This window comes from Alexandromys fortis, unplaced genomic scaffold (genome assembly GCF_014885135.2).
Source record: "Alexandromys fortis isolate MF-2015 unplaced genomic scaffold, M_Fortis_MF-2015_v1.1 scaffold_1, whole genome shotgun sequence".
Lineage (NCBI taxonomy): Eukaryota > Metazoa > Chordata > Mammalia > Rodentia > Cricetidae > Alexandromys > Alexandromys fortis.
This window is the reverse complement of record NW_026067927.1, coordinates 25169632-25196217: the sequence shown is the minus strand read 5'-3', so window position 1 is coordinate 25196217 and position 26586 is coordinate 25169632. Positions and strand designations below refer to the sequence as shown.

Sequence of the window (26586 nt, the reverse complement as noted above, 5' to 3'; positions counted from 1 at the left end):
GTGTGACCTGGGTGAGAACCCTTCTCTCTGTGCCTGTGTCTCCTTCTGGACACACCGGGATGTAGGTATGAGCAAGCACAGTCGGTGGTGGTGCCTGTCAGGTGCTCGATTCTGTACCTGTGTAAATGACGTGGAAACTGGAGAACCTGGTAGGGGGACGTCCCCTCAGAGCCTCTGCCCACCCGTTCCAACACTGATGATCTTGAAGTCCGCCACTCGGCTGTGCTGCACTTTGGAGGAGAATTTGGGCAAAGTGGGTGAACGGAGGTGTGACGTGCTCCGCTAAGTGGGGCTCCTCAGCTACACCCCAAAGCACCAGTCTCCTGGCTTATAATTGGGAAGGAGCAGGCTTGGGCCAATAGAGCGATATTTACTCGGGCTGATTGCACCGGCTGGAGCCTTCCCCATGCGGAGCCAGGTGATTCCTATTCCTGACCCATTACTGGGTGGGTGGCTTTGCTGCCCACTTTCTGGATGAGACCCCCCCGATTCTCCGAGGCTGGTGTGGGATAGTCCCTTTAGAGCCGGAAGTTAAGATCTGAATCTGCTTCACTCTCCCTAGGAGAGGTTTAGGAAAGGCTGGCATCTGACCTTGAGGTCAGTCTGCACCCAGGGAGGTGGCAGGGGTGGGAGGAGCACAGTTGTGGTCTTGCCTCTCTCACCAGCAGAGGTGGAACGCTGCCCCCTCCCCCTCCCCATCTTTCCTGCTCAGAGGGAGACCTGCTGTGTTCCTTGATGGTCAAGGCTTCTGTGACGGTCTTCCTGCTGACCGGGAGAAGCAGGGTGGAATGTACAGGAACTGGTCTTCCAAGCAGCGGTGCAAGGGCCGAATCTATGCTAGAGTCCCTGACAGGAGAGCAGTGACAGTCACGTGGCATGTGATGGCTTCTGCTCCAGGCTCCCAGGAGGCCGGCTCTATGACCCAGTGTGCTAGTAACACTTCTGGTACCAAAAGTCTTGGGTTTAGGCTGCGGACCCATCTATGGAGGGTGGCATTGAAGGTCAGCCACTCTCCATAGCCTCTTTTTGGTCACCCCTGATGTAAGTTGTCACATGCAATTGTGTTGTCCCCCATGGCCTGGGCTGGGGCTTCGTGCCTGGCCCGCCTTTGCTGACTTCTTTCAGTGCCTGTGTCCCCAAACTGCGAATGACCCCCCCCCCCACCAGTCCCACTGTGCTTCCTGCAGGCTGCTACACTTGAGGTGGCCCAGGCAGGAGTTGCCAAACTCACTTGTTACAATAACCTTTCACGTGGCATTGCTCCACTGACAGGAACATGGAGGCCCAGGGAGAGCTGGCTAGGAGCCACCCTGGCTCTGTGGTGCCCACGATGGCACCCCCCCCCCCAACTATCTCCCTCCTCTGGCTGCCGTCAGCTAGGAAAGGGACAGAGGCATGACACACACTGTTCCTAACCAGACTTTATTTGGTGGCTGTGGGCCTAGCATGGTGCTGGGGACCTGGGCTCTACCGGAGCCTACACTGGGTACTACAGGGTCACAGCTCCTACTAGGTAGAGGGCCATCAAGGAAGAGGGAAGTCGAGAACGAGGCCCGTCCATCTGAGGTGGGTCCAGCTGGGCCTCAGCCATGAGGAGTCAGGGAGGCCAGAGGCAAGCTGGGGTGGGAAGGTGTTGGTCGGAGGCTGGCCTGGGAAGCCATCCCTGCTAACCTTGTCCTCACCAGTATCCCAGCAATACGCTCTGCCAAGTCGAGTCAGGTGTGGATGCCAGGGGAGGGGCCTCCTCCATGTCGTAGCGGGGGTAAGTACACATCCTTTTATTAGTATATTGAAAAGACAGCTGTGTACCAAAGTCTCTAGAAAAGGGGTAGTGTCCTTTACAAGAAGTGGGGGAGGGGGGCACTAGGCTCCTTAACAGGGCCTCGGGAGGGGTCAGTCTCGGCCCGAAGTGCACCAGGCAGCTGGAAACAGGAGAGAGAAATAGCGGTCAGTGGCTGGCTTGTGGAGATCAAGGCCCCTTCCATGGAGGCTGGGGTGGCTGTGGGCAGGAGCGGGCAGAACGGGTAGGGGAGGCCTTGGGCAGAGTTCCAGGCCAGGCTTTGCAACCCTGTGCTGCTCACTCAGGTCTGGGGTGAGGGGTGGGAGGGTCTAGGTTCTCTCTAGGCAGACATACTTCCTGAGCTTCTCACGTGAGTCCCCACGTGTGCCCAGTGGTGCCCTGTTCTCACCCTGTCTCTCTCTATCCACCAGGCCTTGGGTCAGGAACATGCATCTAGATCAAGATTCCTGGTCACGAGTGAGCAAGAAGCCCCTGTAGGTCTGGGACCCTTCATAGCGGCTGGCGCTGCCTAGAGATCTGGGGCGCCCCACCCCAGGGGCCGTTTTGCCCCTGGCCCGCTACCTGGCACGGAGATCTGAGAGAGTGCCTCAGGCTGGCTCAGGGTGTCAACCTTGACGTGTCGAAAGGCCTTGCACACGGGACTCTGCAGGTGCCTGCAAGCCAGGAGCACGATTAGTCTGGGGGTATGTCTCGGAGAAGGGGCGAGGGGAATTTTAAGTGCAGGCCCAGGTCCAGTCCTGCTGTCTGGGGGCGGGGCTGTGACCTTGTGAGCATCCATTTGGGAAGGCCTTTGGTTCTAGACTGCCCAAGGGAACAAGATCAGACCTCTAGCCCCGACCTGTCCCCTCCTGATTAGCTGCAGTGTCGGGGGAAGGACTTAATCCTGCGCAGATGCCAGCAACACTCCCCCTGGAGGCTTGAGCACTGGTGTCCAGCCCACCTGCCCTGTGTGCCCACTCCTCCCTGCAGCACCTCACTGTGGGGAAGAACAGGGGCCAAAGCGACCCCTCTGTGTTGGGGTTGTATGTGGGGAACTGGAAACCTCTGCAAACACAGTACTGTGTCTCTAACTGGGGAGGGTCAGCAAAGTGCCTGGGCTGTGTTCTGAACCTGCGTAGTATCCCTGCACTCAGCCCCACAGCCCTCGGCAGCGCTACTGAATGCAAGGCCCAGGACCCAGCACTCAATGATGCAGGCAGGTGCTGAGTGGCAGGGGTGGCCTTAGAGCAGAGCTTTCCATGCATGGTGCCATACGAAGACCCTGGGTCAGGGGTCCCACTAGAAACCCTGCTGCCTCTGAGTGAAAGGGCAGAAGCTCACCAGGAAAGGAAGCTTGCCTGGATGGAAAAACCTCTGCAACCAGACTCCAGGTTCCTCGCCATCCTCCCCACTCTCTCCTCTCCGGACAGGAGCCTAGAGCCAGCCAGTCCCATCTTACCCCGGCCCACCCCCAGGTTATGGGGTAGGGACAGCGCTGTACCAACCTCTTCCACTCCTCCTCTGTCTCCCAGAACTCGTAGATGACGAAGGTGAGGCCGTCTGCCATCCTCACTGCAGCAACGCTGCAGGGAAATGACATGCACATGTGTGGCTGGCAGTGGCTGCCCCCACAGATGCATGCCACAGTCTCAACCTCTGTCCTCCCCATTTGTTCTCCACAGGGCAGTGGGAGCTGGAGACGCCAGGGATACCCTGGGAGATAGTGTAGCGTTGTCTGCTTGCAGGCGCTATTTTCCTGACCTCAATGATGCCAAGCCTCCAGGGGCAGCCACAAGGCCACCTGGCACAGCACCATGGCCCACAATGAGAGCATCTCACCCCCCCACGTGGGCATCATCAGCCATCTCCTGCCTACCCTCTCTCCATCTCTCCCTCTGTCCCCTCTGCCATCAGCCAAAGAAGGGCTCTCCTTGTCTGAGTATGTGACGTCTCCCTGCAGCCCCCAGCCTATCTTCACACAGAAGGCAGGACCAACATGGGTCCTGATAACACCAACACACAGCCTCTGGCACCCCTCCTTAGGCTATTCCCCCATCACTTTGTCCAGCCAAACCATCATCACCCTCTCTCTCAGTACTGGCTATGTACAGACCCCTCACTGGTGGCCACAGTTATCTGCTTCACCTTGCTGAACTACCCAGAATTGGCAGAACAGGAGGGGGTGGGGGCCAGCGACCTGCATTCTGGAAGACACCCCTCCTGGAGGCTCAGTTTCTCCCTGTAACCGAGCGGGTCCTGACTTGAGTTAGGCTCTGTGTTGTATCGTGTGAGTTAACAGTGGTCACCCTGGGTGAGTGGAACATGAACCAGGACGGCCTCAACACAACACGTTACTCTATTCACTCTCCTGAAACACTGTCTGCTTGACAGGTGTGTGAGCCCGGGCCTCGGGGAGAACTAATCTACCCACCACCTACAGCTGCAATGGGGCTGGGCCTCACTTTAACTTCACGTGCCTGTCACGTGCGGCTCTACAGGGTTTCCCCCCTCCCTATCGCTGCCAGCCAGAGGCCCTGGTCACCACCCCACCCCAAAGCTCCACAGAGAGCCTTGTCACTTACTGGAAACAATTCCTTTCTCCAGCGGTGCCACGGAGGTACTGTCTCAAAGAGTCCAAGAACTCGCTCAGCTGCTCAGGGCATACGGCCATTTCTTGCCGGACCAGCTGCAGGTGCTGCGGGCCAAAGTGGGAATGAGCACGTGTGCCAGGCCCTTCCCCAGCCACGTGGGCATAGCTGAAATCCCAGCAGCCCAGACCTTGCTTCTGAGACGTCAGGGCAATAGGGTCAAATAAAACCCTATTTTATTCTTACATGTGCAAACCAGTTAAAGGAGGATGGGGACAAATGGGTACAGTCCCCGAGAGCCCCCCACAAACAGGGCAGTAGAAATGCTGCAGGGAGCCCCATCCAGAGGCACAGCTGGTGACCAGCAGGCTGCCTTCAGTCTGATGACAGAGTGGATCAGATACTTGCCCTGCTCCAGCCCAGGTGTTTTTTATATCAGAGTCCTGGAGCCTCGGCTCACCATGCCCCTCGGGGAGGAGAGGGCAGAGAAGGGCGGCCAGAGACATGGAGCTCCGACACTCCTCAGAGGGCGGGAGGAACAAGTCAGAAGAGGGGCAGAGAGGGCCTTACCATGTCCGTTCCTTCTTCATCTGAGAGGCGCTGCTGCAGGTCAAACCAGAGGGTCTAGAACAAAGCACAGTGGGGCCTGTGACTCAGGCCACCTCCATGGAGTCTCCCAAGGCCCCACCTAGGGTACGGGGTACCTGGGACCCCCAGGGTTACAGCCCCTGTCCCAGTGTGCCAGGGATTCTGAGATCTCCCAGGCTACAAGTGTGGCTCCCACGGCCGAGCCTTAGAGCAGCTTCAAGAGGGACCCTGAAGCCAGAGAGTCGGGGAAATGGCAGAGAACGCCTGGGGCCCAGGCTTCTGAAGCACTGGGAGGCTCAGAGATCAAGATGGACTCTAAAGAAACTTGGGGTGTGTGGGGTGGGGCAGGGCAATCTTAGTAACAGGCACTCAGGGGGCCGGCCCAAAATCAAGATTATTTTTCAAACAAGGATTTCATAAAAGCCCTAAGATCTATAACTCGCTTACCTCACCCCTAGCAGTGACCCCATTTCCCAGCCTCCCTGAGCCAGCTGCTGCCTACCGTGTGATTCGGGAATGCAGAAGCCATGCGGGCTCTGTGGGTCACCAGTACCTGGCGCCCAAGACAGAGCCAAGCAGACACTGAAGTTCAGTCACGGCTGTCACAGCACAGAACCCAGGGACTCTAAACGGTCCCCAGATGGGTTTGTATTAGGGCCTGGGTTTTAAACCGTGTCTGAACCCCACCTGACAGAAATCCATTCTTCCTTCAATGTGGTTACCCCATAATTGCAGCCTGCATGCCTGTCTGCCCTGCCTGAAGACAGGAGGTGCCAACCAGCGCACACATAGCGCATGCACTATTAAAGACAACAGCGGTGGCAGGTGGACCGGAGTTCTCAAACGTCTGAACGAGGGTCTGCCTCGGAATCACACCTCCAGCCTCCACTGACCCTTGCCCACACATCTTAAGAAAGTGCCCAGTAGGGAAGATGTGTTCACGGATTCAAGCTTGCTTCTGTCACTGAATAGGCACACGGGCAGCTCTTGGGGGGCTGGGGCCCCACCGGAGGCCCTTTGGCCTCTCGAGAGTCAGATGGTGAGCCCAGCAGTACCCAGACCTGCCACCCAGCATCTCCATCCTCCTTGTCCTCCAGGCACAGTTGGAGACGTTGCTTGGCCAGCTGGGGGCCCAGTCTGGAGCTGGCTTGAATGTACTCATACTAGTGGCTTAGGCCAATCAAAGACCTTGGTGGACCCCGCCCCATCTCCAGGACGCCTAGGTGCTCCTGGTTACCAGCAAGCCTGGTTGTTAGGGCGACAGGGTACTAAAAATAAGCTTCAAAAAGCCTCCCTCCTGGGGCCCCCACTGAGTTGTTATGACAACCGGGCACAAGGTCCCCACCACGCTGCTCTCACCCTGGGCAGGGCAGCAGGCTTAAAAGGGGTGTGGGAGGGGGACCCCCGCTTCCGCCACAGCCCTGCAGCTGAGCCACCACCAACAGCCTTTTTTCTCCAGTCAGACTGCTTCCTAGTGACAAGGCCCTTGCTTCACGCTCATGAGTCCCTCGGAACAAAGCCCCCCAACCCAGCCAAGTACCAGAGCTCCTTGCAAAAGAAATACAGAGAAACAGAAGAAATGTCACCACGATCCCAGGTCTCTGAGACACCTGTCACTCGGTGTAGGCATTGCGTGGGAGCCCTGTGCACATGCGTGGGGAAGTTGGGGAAGAATGACTAGCAGTGATAGCATGGCTAAGGCTGGAGGCTAACCCAGACAGCAGACGCTGACCTGAGCCACCTGCACCTTGGTGAGGAACACTGAGTGAGGTCCTGAGTGTCTCTGCTGTCATCCGAGTAGCCATCTCGGGCTCAGAGAGGGGAGTAAGCCACCCACTCAAAGCCAAGGAGCAGAAACTCGGCTCGAACAGAGGAACACCCGAGCCCACCCATCTGCAAGCCCCTTTGGGAGTCCTGTGAGTTACGCACTGGTCCTGGAAATGTCTTTGTGGAGGCTGCACAGCTCCGCACCTCTGGACTGTGTTGTGCTGGCTGTCTCTGTGTCTCTGTTCTCCTGTTGGGAACCTGCCCTGAACCATCGCGGGCTCCACCGGCTTTTGGCCTCCAGTCTTGGAGCCGGCTCTCTTGGCTATGTCCACAGGACATACCAGGATCCTACCGATTACTCTCTGTACCTAGAATGCTGCTTGCCCTCCCATCGTCAGGACCATGGCCCCAGTCCAGCTTTCTTCAACCTCCAACACACCAGGGTGCCTCTGTCCTGACCTCAGCCTCTTCACAGCTGTTATGTGGATAGGGGTGGGGAGCCTACCTTGCTCTCCAGTCTCCCAATCAGCTCTGCCAACCGGCTTATCTGGCCCTCCAGCCCTTCCTCTTTTGGCTCCCCTGTGGCTGAGAAAGAAAGAAAGAGATCCTGATGGTAGGCAGGGCCATCCTAAGGGGGCAGAGCCCCAAGCCCAGAGTACGCCCTAGTGCAGATTCCTTGGGTCCCCTTGGAGGGTAGTGACCACCAACGATGCTCTCTCACCCATAGGCAGGCTTCTCCCTGGCTCCGGGGCTGCCAGCTTGTGGTTGGCGATGTAGGGAGGACTGGGGCCTCCGTAGTGGCTCTTGGTGATGCCGTGGCTGGGTTTGCAGTGCTCCTGTCTGCAGTGTGTATAGAAGAAACGAAGTGTTCATGAGGGCAACGGTAGGGCCACGGCCACCTCTGCGACCTTCCAGGTGCACTTAGGAAGTACTGACCGTGTCCTGAAATGTGCACAGACCTGCCCTGCGGGCCCGTGTCTGCAGGACGGTCAGGGTAGCCTTCATTTTCACAGAGGAGGAAACAAGACCCCCCAAGGCAGGTGACCTGACCAAGGCCATGTGGTCAGCTGGGGCATAATTCCATGCCAAGATTCTAGAGGCCAAGTCCTATGCCCCATTGGCTCATTTCCTCGGCTGGGGTAAGGTTGGGCCAGAAACCTATCTGGCTGATCTCATAGCTCATAGCTTCCAGTCAGTACAGGTCAACCCCAGGCTGGAGACACACAGTGTGTCTTCCTCCCTGCCTGCCTCAGTAGAGGCCACTGTGCTGTGGAGTGACTTCTGGGGGAAGACCTGGGTATTTGCCAGAGAGACAGCCTGCTTCCAACAAGGCAGCAAGAAAATACTCTGAGCCTGGCCAGAGACAGATTCCATCTCTGGTCCCCATGTCCCCTTCCCCTGCACCCTCCACCCCTAGCACAGCAACAGGCACCCAGCAGGGTCTCCGAAAATGCGGGGTGAACAGCTAATTCCTTATGCACGAAGATGGGCATGCAAAACTGACTACCAACATACCAGTCAACGGGCATGTGGCTGACACCCCACACGCCTGAACCCTTTAGTACAGTTTGAATTTGTCTCCTGTGACCCTGAAAAGTTTAACAAGTCTTTCTCCCGTGTTGAAGAAGCAGGCTCAGCTCCCCTAGCAGGACAAAGCTGGCGGAGGCTTTGAGCTGTCAATCACAACATCTTTACAAACCAGTAACAAACTCAGTGTGTCCCTTAGACCATGAAGAGCTGAGTGGGAGGCCCCTCAAGCAGCAGGGTCTGTATAAGCTTCTCCAGGAACACAGCACCCCTGGGGGCTGCTCCAGGGTGGGGACACAGGGTAGCGCCAGGGAGCTCAGGGCCTGGAGCCAAAAGTGTTTAGATGTGGGGCAGTTTGAGGTGTCTGTGGGCATGGAACAGATTTCCTATCAAGACACACCACCCACTCCTTCCACAGACATCCCAGAGTTATCCCCTCCCAGGTGGGGGCAAGCGAGCGAGCAGAACCATGGTTGGAGCCACGGAGCAGTGGAGCAGCGTAGGAAGACAGCCAGGAAAATTGCCCAAGGCTGCTATCTATCTACAGCAGGAGAAAAAGGGGGAAGTTTGATTAAGCTGATAATAATAAATCAATACAGGGAAAGCTGTCTGTCCCCAGGAAGGTGGCTGCTGACTCTGGGGACTTGGGATCGCAAGGCTGCCCACGTGGACAGAGTAAGGAACTGACTTTCAAGTGCCGACAGTCAACACGTTTGGCCACGGTGTCATGAAGAACCAGCCCCTCACAACCTGATCTGATTGATGTCCTCACCAACCAAGTGACATCACTCAAACCCCACCCCCATGGCAAAAGAACATCCCAGTCACACTGTGCCTCTCTGCCAGGCACCCTGAAGTTGTACACAGATAAAGCAGAGGCTGCAGAGCCCAGGGGTATGGGTCCATTGGCAGCTGCCCACCTGTGTGTGGGTCCCATTTCCCCTCTACTGCTCTGAGCACACGAGAGTTTGTCCAGCCAGCTATCGGCAGCATGCGGGTGGGCTCCAAGATGAGCAGGCCCTGCTTAGCTGAACAGATTGAAGCCTCCCAGTCCAGGAGCCAGACACACATCCCCCACAGTGCCCATGAGAAACCCTTGGGTGCTCGCCTGTGTACCCAGAGACCAAAAGAGCAACACCCCGAACTCTATCCCTCTCCAGGACCTCCTTCAGCATTAGTTTGGTCCCTACCCTGCCCTCAGTAGCTTCCTGCATCTCTACAGCTCCCCAGGTAACAAAGGTGGGAGCCCTTGGGGATCCTAGGACCCCTGGTAAGAACACGCATCCCTCTGGATGCTCCATTCTGGCATGTGGCACTTGTGTCCCCATCCTGAAGCCAGACACCACTTCCCAACTGGTTTCCCGTGTTTGGAAGTAGGCCAGACAGCAGGTCGGTGTTGTGAGAACAAGAACTGTGGCAAGATCTATGGGTCCCAGGAGTGCAGGGCCCCTAACAGCCGTTCTCCTGAGTGTGTTCTGTCCTGTATAAGTCTCACGACTCAGGTACAAGGTCCTAAGTGTGTCCTTATACTGCAGCTGGAGAAACTGGAGGAGGGCAAGGAAGGTGCAGCCACCTGGCCAAGGTCACCGAGATTTGAGGTACACTAAGAGTCAGGCTGCCAGGAGCACCCCCGTATGTCCCACTGACATACCGGATCTGGCTGGTCTGTTCATCAATGGCTTCCACAGCACTTTCCACGGAGCTGAGCAGCGACTGGATCTGATTGGCTGTCTCCTTCAGAAGGAAGCGGGTCACAAACTGGTCCACATTGCTCCCACCTTCATACACCTGGGGGCATTGGGAGAGAACCTGGATGTGGGTTGGCACAGGGACTGTGGACACCTTGAGCTAGTGACTCTGCTTTGTGGTGGCCTGCACTGCCTCCTACATCTTAGGGGCTACAAAGCCCACAAAGCAGGGCCCCAGACTCAGAGGCCAAAGCGGGACCTCTGGCTTCACTGGGATCACCACTCCAGGCCCAGCTGTCAGGGACCAGAGGAGTATAAGATGCGGGGCACAGTGTCCATCACACGACTGATGTGTGTGAACTTCCGCTGCTGTGGCAAAGGTGGCAGGAGTGGTGACAGTGATAACAATGTTGGCGATGGCGTTGGTGAGCCAGTGTTGGCAATGGCAATGCTGATGGTGCAGATGGCCATAGAGGTGTTGGTGGCGGTGATGATGGTGATGATGGTGATGATGATAATGATGATCGGCAGTGATGACGGCAACGGAGAGGTTGGTGATGACAATGACGATGGTGATGGGGGTGGTGACGATGCTGGTAGCGGCGATGGTGTAAAGGATGGTGGAGGTGTTCATGATGTTAATGCTAATGGTGGTGATGACCGTAATGATGGTAAAAATGCCAGCCATCACCGAGTGGTATTTCTGTTGTTGCAGTAGAGAGAAAGCACCAGGAAAGATGGCCTCATGGACTCTGCTCCCTCCTTCCTTCTGCAAGAATTCTTTGTGTCCCTGAGTCTTCATGTTGCTCTTCAGACTAACAGAAGAGAATCACTGCAGGCCCCCACAGAAATCCTCTGAGGCCTGTGCTCAGAGGTGGGGGCACAAGAGTAGGGGATGCGGAGAGGTGGGAAGGCGCACGTGACGAGGCGCAGCGAGCTTTGAAGAGAGGGGGGATGCTGCGCGGTGTGCACTGTGCAGTGTGCAGCAGAACTTCTCCTCTGGCAAGTCATCAGTACTGGCGTCCCTGGTTGAGACGCCTGCCTCTGCAGAAGGTTGCAGAGAAGACGGGAGAAGTGTGGCTTCTTAGGGTCAACAGTGGTGCAGAGGTAACCACCGCTGGGGAGGGCGGGGAGGGAAGAGGTGCTGGACCTCTGTCGCCACCCTACTCTCTGGAGTGGCCCCTCCCCCGTACACTGGAACTCTGCCCAGTCCGTGGCAAAGCAGGGGGCGGGGGAGGGGGGGGACAAGGCTCTCAAGGAAAGCAAATTAAACTATCCATCACTCTGACTGAGAATTAATTAGCAATAATTACACATTGGGAAACATGGCTGGAAGATAGAGAGCCTGAGGAACAAGGCGTGGGGGGTGGTGCAGGGGAGAACACACGAAGATAGACATTCTGTCCTGAGGCCTGGCTTGGCGCCACTGTGGGCAGACCCCAGTGGAGAAGACATCCTAGCCCCTACCCTGAGGTGCAGGCAGCTCCTGGCTGTCTTTCTAACAACCTGACGCCACCCATGGACTGGAGAACAATGGACAATTGATTACCTCCAAATGACCGAGATGACATAACATGGTTTAAAGTTAAATTAATAACCCCCAGAAAAAGGCTGCTAGGAAGGTTCTAAGCAGGACAGGAGTGGGATTCAGGGTCACAACGTTCAGACCAGGGACCGACAAGGCAGTCAGCAAAATGAAGAAAATGCGAATTCCAAAGCCAGGCCACCTTCTGGGGTGAGGGAAGCAATGGAGACATGACCCTTTTCTGCCTAGCCAAGAGGCGAAGCTCCTCAGCAAAAAGCCAGAGGGTTGTATGCCTGCACCCTGTGGCAAACCATTTGCAGGTCGTTGGGAGCTGCCCAGAGCCCTGCAGAGCTTTTGATGTGCCAGGTGAGAGCTATCATCCATCCAGACTTGAGCCACAGAAAGAGATCCCCCAAGAGGGAAGCTAATTAGCCACTAATTGTTCACTTATTTATTTATTGGTGTGTGTGTGCCATGATGCGTGTATGGAGGTCAGAGGACAACCTGTGGAAGTCTGCTCTTGCTCTTCACCATGTGGGTCCTTGGGATTGAACTCAGGTCATTTAGGTTTGGTAGTAATTCCCTTGAAAAGAGCTGAGCTGTCTCGATGATCAGATTAAGTCAGACAATTCAGACGACATCCTCCCATTTCAGAATTCCTTCATCCCCAAAGTCAACAGGAAATGTTTTTAATGACCTAAGAATAAAAATAGGATTGAGAATTTCCTTTCTTTTCTTTCTTTCTTTCTTTTTGGTGTGTGTGAGTCTCTCTCTCTCTCTCTCTCTCTCTCTCTCTCTCTCTCTCNTGTGTGTGTCTCTCTCTCTCTCTCTCTCTCTCTCTCTCTCTCTCTCTCGATGTGTGTGTGTGTGTGTGTGTGTGTGTGTGTGTGTGTGTGTGTGTGTGTGTGTGTGTGTATGTTTTGAGACAGGATCTCACAGTGTAATCCTGGCTGCCCTGGAACAGCTTTGTAGAACAGGCTGGGCTTGAACTCACAGAGATCCACCTGCTTCTGCCTCTTGAGAGCTGGGATTATATACCTTCACCACCACACCTGGCTTCAGAAGCCACTAATAAGATGAAAATGGAGAATTTTATCTTCTAAGTCACAATCAATGAAGCAGAGCAGACCATCAAAAAGAAGAGTATAAAAGAGATGAAGAGAGAATGAAACGGAGGAAGAACAAAGGATCACGAGAGCCGCCAGCCTGGATGGAACATTCATAATGAAAAAAGACAGCCACAGTCTCCCGGGTGCAGACACCATTCCGGAGCTGGTTAAACAAGATGCGGCACCCCATCAGTGCAGCAAAGGCTTTGCAGGCAGAAGCTGGTGCAGAGAGGTTCTGCAATCACACTCGATCAGGCAGACAAGGCCGGCTGCCACACCGCCTGGGCGCTAGAGCTTAAATGAGAAAACACGAGTAGAGATAAGGAGGCTGAGGACGCAGTGTGCGCCAGGCTGTTATTTCATCCGTGGGGCTGGCGCTGAGGCTGCTGTGAGCCTTGCTAAGCTTGGTGACAGGGTCACAGCTGTCATAAAAAGCAAGTCAGCTGAGTATCAAGAGGCTTAGACTCTTCATATTTCTTTTGGAGACAGAGTCTCTGGTTGGCTTGGAACTCGTAACAATCCTCCTGCCTCACCCTGGACAGTAGCTAGAGTGACAGGTGTATATTGCTATATTAATTTGTTCATATTCTTTTTAAGGTTTCTTTTTATTTATATGTGAGCTCAGGTGCCTGTGGAGGCCAGAAGAAGAAGCTGGAGTCAGGAGTTGTGAGCAGGAACTGAACTCAGGTCCTCTGGAAGAGCCATAAGCACTAGTAACCTCTGAGCCATCTCTCTGGCCTCTTGTTCCTAGTCTTGAGACCAGTAAGCCTCCAGTTCTGATCATTGTTCCTTAAGAGTAGAGAGAACATCTGGACGGTGGTGGTACGTGCAGGTAACCCCAGTACTGGGGAGGCAGAGGAAGGCGGATCTCTGTTAGTTCAAGGTCAGCCTGGTCTACACAGAGAGTTTAGAGTCATCTGAAGGGAGGAAACCTCAACTGAGAAAATGCCTTCATAAGATCTGGCTGCAGCAAACCTAAAGGGCATTTTCTTTTCTTTTCTTTTTCTTTCTTTTTTTTTACTCTCATAAGACCTAAAAGGGTAAGGGGTTATTTTATAACAACAGGATCAAAGGAAAGTATCTAGAAACACATAAAAGCATTACAAATCCATTAGAACTCCCTCCTCTACCCACAAAAGTACAGAAGCTTTCTCAAAAACAAACAAAACCCAAAATCCTGGCAACACATATTTAGTCCTTTTAGGAACTATGAAAGTGATATAATTCCCGCCGTATTTAATTCCTCTCGGGGATTATGAAACAATACTGCAAAAGAGCTAAGCTCCAGTCTTCTCCAGAATGGCCTCCTCCCCGCAGAGTGGGATTACAGTCTTCACTTGGAGAAGTTCCCCGGTCACTTCCCAGGGATGACCACCCTGGAACACAGTTATGAACGTCACTGTGCCAGCTCTCCTCTGCAGCACCGCCGAGAGAGACCAGGAGGCAGGAGACTGCGTGGGTTGCCGTCCAGAGAATTACATTGTGAGGGTAACGTGAGCAAAGGGGAGACCTAAAGCTTTTGTTTCTTAAGACTGCCCTGATTTGCATATGAAAAATGAATACTTACAGAAGATGAGAAGAAACAAATAAGATCCTATCTTATTTCTGATGTCGTGGAGTGATGTTCTGAACTGTGGTGGGAGGGAGGAAAATTGAAACTACTGAGATGTGGTTGAATTCAGGATCCATCTGTCTTGGAACCTGAGCTTTTCCTGCCTCAGCCTCCATAGCCATCTCAGTAGGTATCAGGCCCTGAGTGCTGGCACTTGCTGGTGGCACCGGCAGATGGCCAGCGGTGTTGCCGAAGAGAGCTGGCACAGAAGGACTTCTTTTCTTTTTTTTTTTTAAGGATTTTTTTTTAACTTTTTTTAATTTTAAAATTTATTTGTATTTTTTTTTGTACGTTAGTATTTTGCCTACATGTCTGTCTGAGAGTCTCAGATCCCCTGGAACACGGGTTATAGACAGTTATGAGGTGCCATGTGGGTGCTGGGAATTGAACCTGGGACCTCTGGAAGAGCAGCCAGTACTCTTACCCCCTGAGCCATCTCTCCAGTCCCAGGACATTTTCTTAATTAGTGATGGATGGGGGAGGGCCCAGCCCATTGTGGGTGGTCCCATCCTTGGGCTGGTGGTACTGGGCTCCATAAGAAAGCAGGTTGAGCAAGCTATAAAGAGCAAGGCCGCAAGCAGCACTCCTCCATGGCCTCTGTGTCAGCTTCCGTCTCCAGGTTCCTGCCCTGTTTAGAGTTCCTGTCCTTTGTCAATAACAGACTACCTGGAGGTGGTGGCACTCGCCTTTAATCCCAGTATTAGGGAGGCAGAGGCAGGTGGATCTTTGTGAGTTCAAGGCCAGCCTGGCCTAGGAAGCTAGTTCCAGGACAGCCAGGACTACACAGTGAGATCCTGTCTCGAACCTCCCCCCCACACACACACGTTCTCTGACTTCTCCAAAGCTGTTGCAATGTGCAGAAGAGACAGGCTTTGTGTTTTTAAAGAGCGTGTTCCAGCTGCATGCATTTCCCAACAAAGGCAGGAGATCTATTTTCAGGTCTGACCTCCCACACTCTCCAAATGTCTCTCCCAGGCACCTGTGAGGCCATCATCAGACAAAGGGTCATGCAACCAAAAGATGAGTCCAGAAGGGACACGATGCAGGAGGAAGCTCACTGGTCACTCATCTTTATCACAATAAAGGGATTGCGAGAGACAGCTCGGAAAATCCTGGGGACAAAGACACTGCGTGGTACCATCTGTGGTGGCCTCAGAAATACCAAAGGTCAGTATTTTGGATTTCAGAATTTCATATTAACCAAAGCATTCACACAAAGGGGAAAAAGACCAAGGTGACAATGAACCTAAGCCAATGGAGGGCAAGAATTGTAAGAAGAAGAAGCACAAATAAATTAGACAATGTAACACTCATATTAAGTAAGTATCTGGGGCTGCCTATGAGAAACAGCTAATTAAAATAGACAACACTGTCAAATATAACGTTTTTAAAATGTAGGAAGCAGTTGGACGTGGCACATGCTTCTAATTCCAGTGCTGAGAAAGCTGAGGCAGGAGGGTGGCCAGTTAGAGGCCAGCCTGATTTACAGGGTAAGATCCTGTGTCAACAAACAAAGTGAAAGAAAAGAAGGAAGGGGGAAGAGGAGTGATGGAGGGTTGGGAGGGGTGGATGGAGGAAGAAGGGATGGAGGGAGGGAGAAGGGATGGGAGGATGGAGGGAGAGGGGAGGATGAACGGAGGGAGGGGATGGAGGGAGAAGGGATGAAGGGATGGAGAGAGAGGGGAGGGAGGAATAGAGGGAGAGGGTATGGAAGGAGAGGGGCAGGAGGAAGGGATGGAGGGAGAGGGGAGAGAGGGAGAGGAAAGAGATAAAGAGGAGGAGGGAAGGATGGAGGAAAGGAAGGAAGGAGGGAAGGAATGATGGAGGGAGGGAGGAGGGAAGGAGAGGGGAAACAAACCATGAAGGAAATGAGGCTCTATCTGAAGGGATCCAAGACTATGACAGTCCTGACCTCACAACCACCTAAAAAATTTTATTGTTCTTTTCTGCATGAAGTATCTGTCTTGGTCAAACAATGGTTAGACTTTTAAAAATAACCATAACTATATAATTGATCATAAATGTGAACACGTCCAGGTTGGTTAAAGAACACACTACTACAGTGAACAACCCCCCAAAGGAAATGACTATAAGTAGGGTTTGCTATAAACTCCCTGTCACAGGGGCTGGAGAAATGGCTCAGTGGCTCAGAGCTCTTGGCCAAGGATCCGGGGTTTGATTCCCAGCACCTACGTGGTGGCTCACAACCATCTGTGACTCCGGTTCCAGGGGATCCAATGCCCTCTTCTGGCTCCTGTGGGCTTCAGGCACACACATGGTGCATAGATGTCCATACACGCAGGTAATATCGCTCACCCATAAAGCGATAAAATAAGATCAATGACAAAAGCCGACCTTTTTAGTCCCTTGACCCAAGAGTTATTGATACATTTTGATTTTGAATAGAAGAAAAAAAAACACGTCTGTACATCTCAGGGATGGTGAATCATAGAGGAGATGCCCCAGTCACGTGATTTGCTCCCCAGGCCAGCATCCCACCTCACCTCCCAGGGCAGAGAGAAGACACTCAGTAGGTGACAGAACTGAGTGAGCAATGATGAAATTACGACGCTCTGATGAGAGTTTACCACGGAGCACCGACTATTTGATACGACAGAACCTAAAAATAGAATCCACCCATCGATCGCGGGAGCAAAATCATCAGCTCATAAAAAAAAAAAAAAAAAGCCCACAGGCATTTGAGCAGACTCCTCGCCATCAGCCAAGACAAGACTGAACAAAGGGGAAGGCGAAACATATTTTTGCACGGGCTGAATTGAAGAGGGTTCTAAAATAAGAGTTGGCATTAATATTGCAATTAGCAGAGAGATGCTGGAGAGATGCACTTGAAAGCTGGGCCTTGGCGTCATTGGGATGTGTTAGGATCTGGGGAAGATGCCACATGCAATGGAGTCGCCAGCGGAGCCCACATTAGTCACCGCGCAGGAGACTAACCCAGCTAACCATGACAGAGGCTACTGCATCACAGAATCAAAGCCATCAGCTACAATCAGGGGTCACAAGGTGTCTTAGGGTTTCTTTCGCTGTGATGAAACATTATGGCCGAAAGCAAACTGGGGAGGAAAGGGTACATGTCCACATCACAGTCCACAGATAGATGTCAGGGCAGAAACCCAAGGCAAGAACGGATGCAGAGGCCATGGAGGGTGCTGCTTACCGGCTTGCTCCCCATGGCTTGCTCAGCCTGCTTTCGTAGAGCATCCAAGACCACCAGCCCAGCGGTGGCACCACCCAAAGTGAGCTGGGCCCTCCCCCATCAGTCGTGAATTCAGAAACACATGCCGCAGAAACACATGTGTGGGTTCTTAATTGAGATTCCCCTCCTCTCAGCTGACCGTGTCAAGCTGACACAGAAGCTAGCCAGCAAACAAGGAAAGTATTTAAGATCATCAGCAGGCTGCCTTTCTACAAACAGGCCAGCTAGGAGATACCCAAGAAGGAAAAAGAAAAACAGTCAGCTACCATTTCAGGCCCTGCAAGGATGCTCCGGTATCACCCGAAACCACCAGGACTACCTGAGGCCACATGCGCAAGGCCCTTGTGGTACCTTGGTTAAGGCTGGGCTGAGTCTCCTGGGAGGAGTTCAGCTCCCCTCCCTCATGGATGGTGAGGTTCGATCACGACGATCCAAGAGTAGGAAGAACCTCAATACAGCCCTACTGGGACAGGGTTCTGCTCCTAGACGGGAGGGGAAGGATCAAGGAGTGGGCTGCTGCACAAAATCCATCTTCCCCTCCCTCATACGTCCAGTGACAGCAGAACAGGCTGTCACACTTGCCTGGCACACCCTGCTAATGCTCCAGCCACTGTGGGACACTGGGGCTGTCGGAAAAACGGCAATGATGAATACCCCCTCACCCCTGAAGAGCGGCTCTCACAAGGTCTTAAAATATTTGCAAGCAACAAGAGGCCCCGACAGTGCAAGGCCAGCATGACAGTGTGGATAAGCAGGGGGTGGGGGTGGAGGAGGGTGAAGTGGTGGTGGGGGGCAGACTCAGCAACATCCGGGTGCAGCGCAAGAAAGGGCCCCTCAGTCCGCTGCAGGCAGGGCATGGGCTGCATGTGAGGAACTGAGGAAGCCGACCTTAGCTAAGCAGCCCTGCATTCAGCAGTTTAGAGGACCCACTTCCTTCAGTCAGGTCCCCGAAGATGGACACGCCCACTTCCCAGGCAGCAAAAGTGAGACTCCAATTCCTCAGCTGCCTCACTGACCAGATCAGCTAGGTCCTCCTCTACTGCACACGTCAGCCACTCGGGAGACACCAGTGCACGCCTGGGTCAAGTTCAAAAGATAAAACCTGAATCCCCACTTCCAGATCCCTAGGTCTGAACTGCCCCTGAAGGAGCCCATCATTCCGGGATTCCTACATTCACTGGTTAGCCACACCAGGACCAGACCTGGCCCCTGCAAAGGCCCTCGCACTCTGACGCACACCCTGCTAGACCAAGCTATCTATCAAGGTGTTGCTCCTCTCACTGTGTAGTTTATCTGAGATCCTCAAAGAGCCTCGCCAGCGTACATCACTACGAATCCAGACACCCTTGAACGACAATACTCGGCACAACCTGGAATCAACTGGCACACAGGCCCTCGCTTCTTGAGAACGCTACCACACCCACTGACCTTCTTGGTGTAGCCCATGGCTTTCAGGACCGAATGGTTCAAGGTCTCCAGGGAGGCCAGGACATCCTCGTAGTCTCCCATGTGGTCCACAAAGTAATCTGGGGAAGGAGGTTGCAAAGGTCAGGGGTCACGGAGGAGGCCACCCTTCTCCCTGGGGCCCCCTCACAAGCCCCATCTAGGTGTCCACACTGCTTTGCCCTCCTCGGGGTATTCTTGTCCACACCACGGTTGCTGTAGGTCCGGGTACTTACCACACAGTTCCTTGGTGTCCACATGGCTGTAGAGGGAGGGAGGAAGAAAATGATGGAGAGGGGGAGAGTCAACAGGTCAGTTTCTGACCCTCCCGGCAGCCCTTAAACACCTGCTGCAGCCCCCTCTGCACCCTCAGCACCAGTCTGGAGAGGGCTCAGAGGGAGCCACCTGCCTAGGCGCCATGCCAAGTTCTCTTTTCTTCCCTTATTCTGAGATAAGGCTACGGTTATGGAATCCAGGCTGGCCTCGAACTCGCATGATCCTCCTGCCTCAACCTCCTGAGTGTCGTGGTTACAGACCTAGACCACCACACCTGGCTGCTCAATATTTCTCTCCAAGCCTGTGGGCCATATCTAGAGTAGATGGGACCAATGAGGGGCTGAGCCTGGGAGCAGGGTGGGAAAAGGGCTTCAGCGTGGGTTGTGATTCTTATAGGTTGTCAAAATAACGCCACTGGGACTCTTGGGGCCCTGTTTCAGTTTCCGGTCTAGCCGCGGGTCTCACCCCTTATACCAAAGCAGAGAAGGATTTGGTCTCTGCTCAGGGTTGGGGGAGGTGTGTGAAAGCATTAGTGCCGGATGCTGCAGCAGAGGGACCAGGCAGGGGCTGTGCCGGTTCTAATGCTTTCTCCGTTCTGGGGCCTAGCCTCTACCCTGGCTTAGGCCTGCTTTTGGTGAATCCCATGTTCAATAGCATACATCCGGGCAAAAGTTTTCTGTAGATTCCAAGGCTGGTGACTGCCTTGGAATTTCTTTGACATCCTGGAGTGCCGCTTCTGATGTGTGAGCTGTCTGGGTCAGAAGGTGCACTTGGCAGCTCACAAGGGGCTAATGTTTGCTGCGCCTACTTCGGGGAGGGAGATAATGGAGGACAGAATCCAGAACCCAGACTGTCTTCAGAATTGTGACCTTCCTTAAAGAAGGTTCACTCTGCTCAGCCCCCCCCCCCCAGGTCAACCTCTTCACTAGCTGACACCCATCCCGGGGCTCCCAGTGAGAATGTATAACTATCTCAGTGGGAGCCGAGGAGGCTACAGAGAAGCTGTGTGAGACTTCATCTGGCCTGGAGACAGGGTCCTCTGCTCTGCTGTGGAGCCTTAAGTCACTCCTACACAGTGGCTTCCCCAGAATCCTGTCAAGTCTTCAGCCTTGATTCCTTGATTCCACTTTACTCTGACCCCTGCAAACTGGCTTGGTAGTCACCATGTGCCCAGATCACCGCTAGTCTTGGAACCCCCGCTCCCCCCCCCAAGTGATCCAATCTGCTCTATCGCCCCCAGAAACTTTAGTCCTCATCACATCAGGGCGGCAGAGGAAAGTAACCAGGTGGCTCTGACCTACCCATGCAGAATTTAGGAGCAATGGACAAAGATGGGTGAGGGGTGAAGGGTGACAGGCCCGTGAGTGTGGGCAGTGTACACTTATGCTGGCTCTGGAGGCCAGGTGTCCTGTGGGGCTGAGCTGCAGGTCCAGGTCATGACTGGATTGCAGAAAAGGTTCAATTTGCTCCACAGCCAGAAGTGAGGTTAAGCTAGAATTGGGATTCATATGCAGAAGGGCGGTTTGGGATGGGGATTCATGGAGACAGGACCTCAGAAAGCAGATTCTGGGGAACACTGGAATCAGGACCGAATGGAGATACGCAGAGTCACAGTCAATGGCCCACCAATCCTGTGTGTACCGCAGTAGGCCCAGGGTCTCTCTCTCTACTTGGCTAAGGCGGCTCAGAAAGGACAAGCTTAGTCTCAGTCATACACACAGGACCCACGCCTTCACCTCAGCCTGGCAGCGAGGGCCGAACAGGTCTGACTTTTAGGATTAGTGAGTCAGAGGAGTTCCAGGCCTCTTGCCCTTAAACAGAGCCCTGTCATTATGGAGAAGGGAGGAGTCTATACATCCCCAGGGTGCCCCGCAGTAGCCTGGCCTCACTTGGTGTTGTCTGAGTCAATGGTGTGGAAGAGATCCTCCAGCTCCTTCTCACTGAGGACACCATCTGCGAAGAAGAGCTGAAATTCCTCCAGGGACAGCTTCCCGTCATCTGCAGTGGACAGGCAAGGAAGCGGCTGCTGTCTCAGCGGGAAGAGCACACGGTGGCCCCACAGTCCAATACCGGAACCACTGCCTCGGAACCACTGCCTCGGCTGACAAACTCCTAGCTGTCAGACTGAGGCCAACAGAGACAACAGAAGTTGTTTTCTGGGGACCAGACAAACACCCCGCATATTCTCGACCAGACAATCTTCCCTTCTGCTTCTCGGGCAATCACCTAACTCTGTTTAACCTGCGTCTCCGGCAATCACCTGACTCTGTCTCACCTGCATCTCCCTCCCGCAATCACCTGACTCAAGAGACTGTTTAAGCACTGTGCCTAACCTGACACCAGTAGCCTTCCCATAGAGGTCACTCCCAACCCCAGCCCCAGGACTTAGTTCTGGGAGGGGGAGCAGTCTCTCTATTGGGTCCTTCCACAAGGCATTAGTAGTCTGAGTTCAGACCTCAACCTAGCCTAGGGCAGGACCTTGTGCCACATGGTAGGTGCCAACAGAATCCCCCACCCTTTTGGTGAGGAGGCAGTCAGTGGCTGCATTTTTCATGGAGTAGCTGGGCTGCATGGAAAAGACTAGACTCAATGAATGTGTTTTGTGATTGATTAGTCATGTCTGCCCCAGGCACAGCATGGGGTGTACCAACACCAGGCCCAGCTTGCCTGACTGCTTCCACCTGCTTATCATGGCTGATACCTCAGTGTCTTCTGTACCCAGAGAGAACAGGGAGCTGGAGGACAGGATGTGCAGATCCTCTAATCAGAAGCCTTCTGACATTTACCTTGGGTGGTAGCCACAAGCCTAATGAGCACATATGCGCTATTAAGAGGAAAATATCCTCCACTTGGCCTCTGGTCCAATTAGAGAAGACAAGTTGTCCCAGAGCTTTTTCACCTCTGCCAGCAACCCAAGAAGGGCTGTTTGTAGGTGGCTCTACTAATGAGCAGGAGCCCAGCCTGCTGCAGTGACCTTTCAAATAGCAAGAGCCCTGAGTTTCATCCCTGGTGGGAAACGCTGGCTGGTCCTCACCCCTCCGCCAGCTGTCAATGCAGTCTTCTGGCGTGATACCTTGGGCTGCCAGTCAGGCCTCTCATTCTTGTCTTCCCCTGGGGATTGGCTACCTCATGTCCACCACAGTCAAAGCTAGTCCTTATCATGAGCACCTGTGAGAGACCTACAGCCGTGTCCTCACCAGGGCAGGCATCTTGCACACATTGGCAGAGGACCCGCTGTGCTTTGGGTACAGTGAACTCGCCAAGGAGTTCCCCACCAAGGAGTGGTGGGGTGTCTAGGGCCCACTGTAGACCTGTGTTGTGGGCCAGGGAGAGGGGCAGGCCTCTCTGCCTGGGTGGTGAAGGCACTACACACAGCTAACACATCTTCAGTGCCATTTGGTCCCCTATAGCCCTGTGTCCTGTGTGGCATCTGCAGGTGGTCCTTCACCCAGAGGGCAGGGAGGATGCAAATCATCTCTAGGACAGGCCTGTTTCCCTGCCCTTTCATATCCCAGCGAGTTCGAGCCCACCCCACCAACCATGTGCAGCAGTCAACAACGGCTCCCAGGAATGACATAGGATCTGGACAAAGCCTGAGCCACCTTGAATTCAAGCCCACTTGGGAAGGGAACCAGGGACTCAGGGGCAAGATCCCTGGGCCTCATGAGGACTTCATGGATGACCACACCTCTCTCAGGTTCTCTTGAAGTGTCTTTTAGGTCACCCACATCTCCTCTACCTTGCCCCAAAGCTCAGGACAGCACACAGGGCCTCTGTTACTGCTCCAGCTTTCAGAAGGGGAAACCGAGGCAACAGAATAGTGACCGGAAGTTGGCCCCTGGACTCCTTGTGCTCTTCCCCTTCAGGTTCATAGGCGTCCACATTCCCACCCCTAACTGTTTCCCATGAGACATCAGGGCGAAGAGTGTGGGCACCTGGAGGGAAACTCACCATTTTTATCCGCACGACGGAAAATCTGCAGAGAGGAGACTTGGAGTCATTCCTAAGCTGAGTCTGGGCAGATGCCCTCAGCAGCCGCTTGACCCAGCTGAGATTCCTCTCCCAGGAGCAGCCCAAACTTCCCCAGGAGACCCCAAGGCTGGGACCCAGGGTAGAGAGACTGCAGCAGGCAGGGGCCCTCCCCTCACTACTTCAGAAGCTGCCACTCCCTCTCCCTCTGCGCTGCCAGCCTGCCCACGGTTGCTGACAGGCACACACATCCGTGCTGTACGCTCACGCACACCCACGTGTATCTCTGCAGGTGTACGTACACTCATTCCTCTCGACTCCCCCATTGCTGAGCTCACAGCTGCACCCAGCCATGCTCAGAAGCCCAGGAGAGCTCCCTGCTTCCCATCATTCGCTTTTCAGGACCCACCTCCCCTTGCTCTGGCTTGCTTGGGTCCCTTCTGAAGGAGGTGCTCTTGAAGCCTGGTGACAAGATCAGCCCACAGGAAGTATGGCGTCATTAGGAGATGGGGAGGGAGAGGCAGGCAGGAATGTTCTGGTTGCAACCAGCAGGGATGGGACGGGGAACAGCCCAAACCTGGGACCTGCACTTTAGACAAAGTCACTCCAGGCTTCCCCGACTTTTGAATACCTCAAGGTCCTTTGATGACAGGTGCTAGGACCCCGGGGTCACGAGGCTGTTTCTGATCACTAAAGGGCACTTCCAAAAGCCACTCAGCCCAGGCCATAATCCAGGCAGGTGAACCAGCAGTTCCTGACAGACCAGAGTGTCTGCTAAAACCTCCCAACTCACAGAAGGGATCTGATGTCAAACCCTGGACCCCTGAATCAGGCTTGCCTTTTAGCTAGCTCCCTGTGGTGGCTGAGGTCTCAGTACTGTAAGATCTGAGATGGTCCCAGGATCCTGGAGGAATTGGCTCCCTTTATTCAGAAGGAAACTTCAGCCCACAGCGTGTCCAGGTTCCCACCCCCCACCCACCCCGACACATTCTCTCTGGGTTTTCCCAGACTCAGGAAGGTCTGAGGGGGATCTGCTAGGCCAGAAAGGAAATGCCACCAGCTTGAATCTCTTTGAGTTGAAGGATAGATGGTTCTGGTCACCTGTACCCCACAAGCAACAGGACAAGAGAATTGGGAACTCTCTGGGTACGCCCAGACCCCAAAAGGCTTGGGTGTGGAAATGACTAGGTTGATGTGGTCTCAACCGACACCAAGTAAGATGGCTCCTAGAACCAGCGTGACACCCTCCCCCTACTGTGTACCCCATTTCACAGACAAAGAAATAGAGGCTCAGCAGCACACAGCAGCCAGCGAGGGTCCCAGTGCAAAGGAACAGGCTGGACACAGCTTCCCTGAAAGAGGTCCAAGCCATCACCTCCACTCTGGACTCTGCCTGGATCCTTCTGTGTGTGAATGTGGTGTGTGTGTCTGTGCACACCTCCTGTGTGCGCACACCTCTTTGTGTATGTGTTCACAGACGCACTAGGACACCCATCTCCGAAACCCTCCTGCCCAGACACACCTATGGGTTCTGAGATCTAGAAAAGGAAGCAAAGAGGGGATAGGGTTTCTAGTCCCTTGACACTTGTAGGGGTATATGGCACACACACACACACACACACACACACACACACACACACGCAAGCAAGCGTGCACTTACTCAAAAACACCCCACTCTCCTAGAACCTCATAACATATAAAGCCCCACCCTCGGACCAGTCCCATCCCCCTGAAGCCCCTCCATGGGCCACCAGCCCACTCCAGCCCCTGTGACTCCCCCACTCTGCAGGGGGTGGGGCGTTGGTGCATTGAGGAGCTAGGTGGGATGAGGAGTGAGTCTGGGGTCTAAGAGTCAAAAGGAAAGTACAGGAAGGGGAAGGTGGCAGGATGAGGGTGGAGCTGGGGGGAGAGGAGGGGATGGTCCCTGGGTCCAGGCAATGGCCCTGATTTTATGTAAAGAGGAGGTGGGGAAGGGGCTTCACTCGCAAAGTGGCACAGAGCGGTGGCGGTGGAAGGGGGCTCAGTTTCCTTAGCAGAGAAGAGCGAAGGGGTGGTTCAGGGGCTGTGTGTGTGGTCTAGAAGTTATCACTGCAGGGAAGAATCCTGGATAGAGAGGAGGGGGCTGGAAGTGCCCAGGGGCTCCTGTCCCAGTCATAGGGACTCAAGTGAGAGGGTTGGTTAGGACCAGAAGAGGGGAATAGTGGCCAGATTTATGACAGCCCTAAAGGTCCGGGTTACGGGATGCGGGGGTGCAAGAATGAGATGGGAGGGGATTTAGAGGGTCGTGAAGTTCCAGTGGGGACAGGCGCCCCAGCCGCGATGGGAGAAGAGTAGGGTCCCTGCTATGAGTTGAGTGGAAGCGGGAACATGGAGGGAGGGAACTGAAGAAGAGGGTCCTGGTCCGGGTGCGGGGCTGGGGGGGGGGGGCTCAAGGTCCCCACTCGGAGGAGGGTCCCGGCTATGGGATGTGGGGATGCAAGGAAGTGGATGAAAAGGATGGAGGCGAGGACCACACAGTCCGGATGGAGTTGAGAGCTGGGGGCAGGGGTGTCCCTGTGGGAAGAAGGGGTCCCAGCCACGGGATGTGGAGAGGTGGGAATGAGGGAAAGTAGAGGGAGGGGATGGAGAGGATAGTGCGGTCTGGATTGGGGGATAGGCGCCTTAGCGGCAATGAGAGTTGGGGCTTGCGCTTGGGGTCTCCTCGCCGAGAAGGGTCCCGGCTAAGGGATGAGGGGGATGCGGGAACGTGAAGGGAGCGGATGAAGGAGAGGGTCCTCGGGTCCCGGGTGTGAACTGGCACCCAGCCGCGCTGGGCAGAGGGTCCGGCGCATACTCACGTCCAGGATGACTGCCGTGCCCCCGTGCGGCGCGGCGGGCCCGGGCCCGGGGTTGGGGTCCACGACGGGAATGTCGGGGACGAGCGGTGCGCGGGGCTCGCCCATCCTGGCGCCCACCCAGCGCAGCAGCCCGCCCAGCGCGCGGCCCTGCGGCGGCGGCTCCCGGAGCAGCCTGTGCGCGCCGGCCCTGCACAGGCGCGCCGCCCGCTCGCACATCTCGTCCGCCGACCCCCGCCCGGCCGCGCCCCCGCGCGCCCCCTGCCCGCGCCCGCCCGCGCGCGCCGCTCCCGCCGCCGGCCCCGCGGCCCGGACACCGCGGGGACCGCCAATGCCGGGGGGTGGGGCGGGGGGGAGGCTACCCGGACCCCGAGCCACGTGCTCCGCGCCCGCCGCCCCCACCTCGCCGGCCAAGAGCGGAGGCAGGGGACTGCCCGCGGGGGCGCGGGGTCCGGCGGTCGGACCCTGGCACGGTTGCAGAGGGGGATGGCTTCGTGCACACGGGGATGCAGACGGGCGTGGAGGAGGGTGGGGGCCCCCAGGATTGTGCCCCGGTCCCCACCAGGGTCCCGCTGACCCCCGTCCCCTCCCCCGTGGTGCTGGTGTCCGGCGAGCCCTGAGCGCCCTCTGCCGGCCGGTCCTCCCTGCATCCCTTCCCCTCCC

The 26586-nt window shown here is 54.9% G+C and overlaps 1 protein-coding gene across 2 annotated transcripts; it reads right to left on the bottom strand.

The window, feature by feature from the left end:
* Nucleotides 1-1403: 1403 nt before the first annotated feature.
* Necab2 (N-terminal EF-hand calcium binding protein 2) lies at nt 1404-26214 on the bottom strand. Of its 2 annotated transcripts, none has more exons than XM_050144171.1 (13): nt 25927-26214; nt 23072-23096; nt 21010-21118; nt 19081-19106; nt 18830-18927; nt 9902-10038; nt 7445-7563; nt 7229-7308; nt 4939-4992; nt 4363-4475; nt 3286-3363; nt 2363-2454; nt 1404-1922 (listed from the first exon to the last, which is right to left on the bottom strand). In XM_050144171.1, the coding sequence occupies exons 1-13, from the start codon at nt 26140-26142 to the stop codon at nt 1894-1896; spliced, it is 1176 nt and encodes a 391-aa protein (XP_050000128.1). In that variant the 5' UTR covers nt 26143-26214; the 3' UTR covers nt 1404-1893. The 2 variants fall into 2 exon arrangements, with proteins under 2 accessions (XP_050000128.1, XP_050000129.1); XM_050144172.1 differs by lacking the exon at nt 25927-26214 and adding an exon at nt 23392-24052.
* Between the last annotated feature and the right edge of the window lie 372 nt (nt 26215-26586).